This window comes from Camelina sativa, chromosome 20 (assembly GCF_030686135.1).
Source record: "Camelina sativa cultivar CO46 ecotype springtype chromosome 20, ASM3068613v1".
In the NCBI taxonomy this organism is placed as follows: domain Eukaryota; kingdom Viridiplantae; phylum Streptophyta; class Magnoliopsida; order Brassicales; family Brassicaceae; genus Camelina; species Camelina sativa.
Window position 1 is genome coordinate 36,451,803 of NC_141899.1, and position 4,253 is coordinate 36,456,055.

The 4,253-nt window shown below is 47.4% G+C and overlaps 1 protein-coding gene across 1 annotated transcript; it reads left to right on the top strand.

Moving 5' to 3' along the window:
• The first annotated feature begins 498 nt into the window (after nucleotides 1-498).
• LOC147919971 (uncharacterized) lies at nucleotides 499-1,094 on the top strand. Its single transcript, XM_087504188.1, has 2 exons — nucleotides 499-716; nucleotides 866-1,094. The coding sequence occupies exons 1-2, from the start codon at nucleotides 499-501 to the stop codon at nucleotides 1,092-1,094; spliced, it is 447 nt and encodes a 148-aa protein (XP_087360314.1).
• The last annotated feature ends 3,159 nt before the right edge of the window (nucleotides 1,095-4,253 follow it).

The following is a 4,253-nucleotide window of genomic DNA, read 5'->3' on the forward strand; positions in this document are numbered from 1 at the left end:
CATACGTCATTAAGTACAAGAAAGGCAAGGAGAACGTAGTCGCCGACGCCTTACCAAGTTGGCATGCACTGATCACCACAATGGACGCGCAAGTGTTGGGGTTCGAAAGCATCAAGGATGCTTATGCGGGAGATGCTGAAATTGGAAACTGTTTCCAGAACCATGGAAAGGGAATCTACACCGATTTCTACCTCCACGAGGGGTTCCTATTAAGAGGTTGTGCATACCAAATGGATCTATCCGGGAATTGCTTGTTCGCGAAGCTCATAGTGGAGGTTTAGCGGGTCACTTTGGCATCACCAAGACCTTGGCCGTGCTCAAAGAACATTTTTACTGGCCAAAGATGCGAAGTATGGTGGAGAAGCATGTCGGCCGTTGTATCGTTTGTCGCACCTGCATGGCCTCTACATGCCCTTGCCCGTGTCCACCGCACCATGGATCGATCTCTCCATGGATTTCATCCTCGGCCTACCCCTTTTGGCGCATAGGTTCTCAAAGATGGCTCACTTCATCCAGTGCAACAAGAACAATGATGCTGTGCAATTGGCGAATTTGTTCTTTAGTCAGGTCAAAAGGCTTCATGGCGTCCCGCGCACCATCATATCTGATCGGGATCCCAAGTTTCTTGGCCACTTCTGGCGCACTATTTGGCGAAAGCTCGGGACGAAGCTCCTTTACTCCACCGCAGCTCACCCTCAGACCGACGGCCAACGGAGGTCGTCAACAGATCAATAGGCGCCTTACTCCGCACAGCTATCGCAAGCAACAAAGACTCCTAGCTCGAGTGCATCCCGATCATCGAGTTCGCGTACAATCGAGCTGTGCATTCGGCCACGAAAAAGTCTCCGTTCGAGGTCGCATACAGGTTCAAGCCATTGACGCCACTAGATCTCTTCCCTATACCAGCAAACGAAGCCGAGAATCAAGACGGAGTTGCGAGAGCCGAAATGGTCAAGGTTTTACACGAGGAGGTTCGAGCCAATATAGAACGAAGGAACGAGCAGTACGCGTGCTTCCTCAACTGGGGACGTAAACCGATGCTGTTCAAGCCTGGTGATTGGGTCTGGTTACACTTAAGGCCGGAGAGGTTCTAGCAGAAACGCAAGGACAAGCTCAACCCGCGAGGAGATGGCCCATTCCGAGTCATCGAGAAGATCAACGACAACGCCTACCGACTCGAGCTTCCAGGTGAGTTTGGTACGTCTACTTCTTTCAATGTCACTGACCTCGTTCCGTTTGATGTAGGTGAAGACGAAGATGTTTTGGGGACAAAACCTTTTCAAGGGGGAGGGAATGATGTGATCACAGGACGCGACCTCGGCCAAGAAGACCAAGACACGCCAGACGCGACGGAGACGCCTGACCAAGACGCATCGGACGCGACCAGGGTAACCTCTTCAGACGCGGCCAAGGCTCCAATAATCCTTCCCAGAGCCACCACACGTTCCAAGAGCTCAGCAAAGGCGGCCAAGCAGCGGCTCAACCTATTTGTCCAAACTTTCGTCCAACGCCAGCCACCCCATGAAGACTCCGAAGGATCAGTTCGCTTAGTTTTCACTCTTACCCAAGAGTGAAGACGGTCAAGTTGTTAAGCAAGGAAGTGTACTCTTTTTCCTCACTCAGGGTTTGTCCCAATGGGTTTACCGGAGAAGGTTTTAATGAGGCATGGAGCTAAACGCAAAACGCCTAAAGGCTAAGTCGCTTCATGCGCAAGGCCAAGGCGGTTATCTCTCTTTCCCTCTTATTTTTTGGTTTAATTTTGAACTTGACAATATTCTCTTTTGATTCTTATGTTTGTGAACGTTGGAGAGTGTTTGTGGCTAAGTGTGTTAGTCAAAAGGTGGCAATGTGTTCTCTTTGTAAAGGGGACACGTCAAAAGGACGATGTGCGTATCAAGATGAATCCGCGTGTCCTTAAGCTCCTATCTAGACCTAGCTATTTAAACTCTCCTTAAGCCCTTGTTCCTCCTTAGACTTGTATGAAATTAAAAACTTTTCTTCAAGAGAGATTCTTGAAACTTGTCTCACTCTTCTCTTTCTTCAATCCGGGATTGAACCTTGAGAAAATCCTAACAAGCCTCGAACCAGGTTCGACCTTGTTAGAGATCGTATCAAGAGGAGAGCCAAGCCTCTTGTGTTGTCTCTCGATCCATTCGCATTTCCCTCTCGCTTCGCTTCCATCTTTCCCCTTCGCAACCTCGAGTCCTCTGTCATACGTTCTCGAGTTCTCCACTAACTCACCTCAACTCGTCTCCACCATCATTTCCACCGCAACCGTTCGCTCGCTTGTTCTGCATCCGTACCATCCGACCGATCAGTTCGTGGCTTCTCGACGTATCTCCCAAACGACTCGTTTGAATTCCTTCAAACTCCGTTTCCCTCGTTTGATTCACTCCTAGATCCGAAACCCATAACCTTTGCCGAGGAAAGTTCTACCGTTTGAAAGTTGACCGAGAGCTCAAGCCGCGACCGTACCATAACCGAGCCGCGACCGCGTCTTCGGGTCACATCATCTAGTCTCCAGGAACTCCATTCTCATGAAGGCTTCATAAAGTTGCCTCTTTGTCAAGCCACAAGATTCTGCTTCTCCATCATCCTCTCCCTCTTCTTCTTCATCTTCTTCCTCACTCTCACTTTCAATCTCCTCTTGTTCAACCTCAACTGCTGGCCTCTTCCCTTTGGCCTTGTTTCTCCTCATGAACTCCATAAGAGTTGGATCCCTTTCTTCTTCACTTTCGGTTCTCTCAGGATCTTCCTCAGCTGACTGATTCCTTGAACTCGCCCTCTGGCTCGATCGGCTACTCGGACCACCACTCGGTCGAGTGCTTGCTTGAGTGGGTGGTCGAGTTGTTTTTCCAGTTTCTCCCCTTGATTCAAGACGAACATCACGACGTTCCATGGAGCTTGCAGCCGCTTGTTGAGACTTCCTAGTGATCCTTGAAGACATTTTCGAACAGAACTGAAGGGAATAGACTCAAAGCTTAAGGTTAATAGGTTAGTGACCCAAAAACTTTAAAGAGCTAAGCTTGAGCAAAAGATGAACTTTGAGAGAGATTTTAAAACTTGATTTTAGTTGTTTTGAGCAAATGAGAGAGTGTGAGAGGTATCGGATCGTGTAAGCTCTATTTAAAGAAGCTAAGGAGACAAGGAGACAAGGATGGAGCGTCCATACCATTCAAATTTGAAATGGGAATCTTTGACCTGCTTTTTGCTGCCACTCGACCCCACACTCGACCAGCACGTGGTCGAGCTCCTTGACCAAAATTTGAAATTTCAAAATTTTTCTTCTTTTTCTCCCTCCACTCGATCATTCTAGAGAAATGAGAATCGAGTGGGCCTTGCTTTTTTGCCAACTCAATCGAGTACCTCTCGTGGGCTGGTCGAGTGGGCTTGCGAATCTCCTTCCCCAAGTCCAAATCTCTCCATTCCCATCTACACTTTCATTGAAAGGCCTGCCCAACACAAACATAAAAGAAAACACATCAAAACTACTAAGAAAATAAAGCATATTTACAAAGGATACCTTAGGGACTTCCTCCCTAGTGAGCTTGTTTAGAGTCACTAAGCTTGACTTTGGTTGCCTTCTTAGGCCTGGTCTAGATACCAAGGAGGTGATGAAATCCTCCCTGGAACCTCTTGATCACTGTGAAGTTGATCCTTGATCACCTCACCCTTAACACACAAACCATATTTCTTCTTGATTTTGAGCCTTGGTCTTGCTTTCCTCAAAGACCTCTTGTTTAGCTTGACTTGGAGATCCTTAACCATACCAGTCAAGTCTTGAACTGAACTCTTAAGCTTCTCCACTGAATCCTCTTGAAGAGAGAGTTTAGCCTTTGGAGTTGCCTTATCACTTAAACCTTCATGACCACCTTTGTCCTTGATAGTGAATGGTTGATCATCAATGGTAGGAAGGTTGGTTGGGTTATAGATGTTAAACTTCATAGCTATACCCTCAACAATGTTCAAGGTCACAAGACCTTCCTTGACATCAATAACTGCTCCAACAGTGGCTAAGAATGGCCTCCCTAGAATGATAGGATCTTCAGGCTCCTTATCCATCTCTAGGACCACAAAATCAGTATGAATCCTTGCCTTCCCTATCTTCACTGGAATGTTCTCCAACTTGCCAACCACATCTCTGTTTGACCCATCAGCTAGACATACATGAAGGTTGGTGGACTTGAAGTCAGTGTGCCCAAGCTTTTGTGCTATAGAATAGGGCATCACACTGATAGATGCTCCCAAGTCAC

What these genes read in the sequence shown, in the direction of transcription:
- LOC147919971 (XM_087504188.1), top strand. Translation starts at nt 499, where the DNA reads ATGGCTCACTTCATCCAGTGCAACAAGAACAATGATGCTGTGCAATTG. An exon ending in CAGACCGACGGCCAACGGAG is followed by an intron (nt 717 to 865) that starts GTCGTCAACAGA and finishes GGTCGCATACAG; the next exon opens with GTTCAAGCCATTGACGCCAC.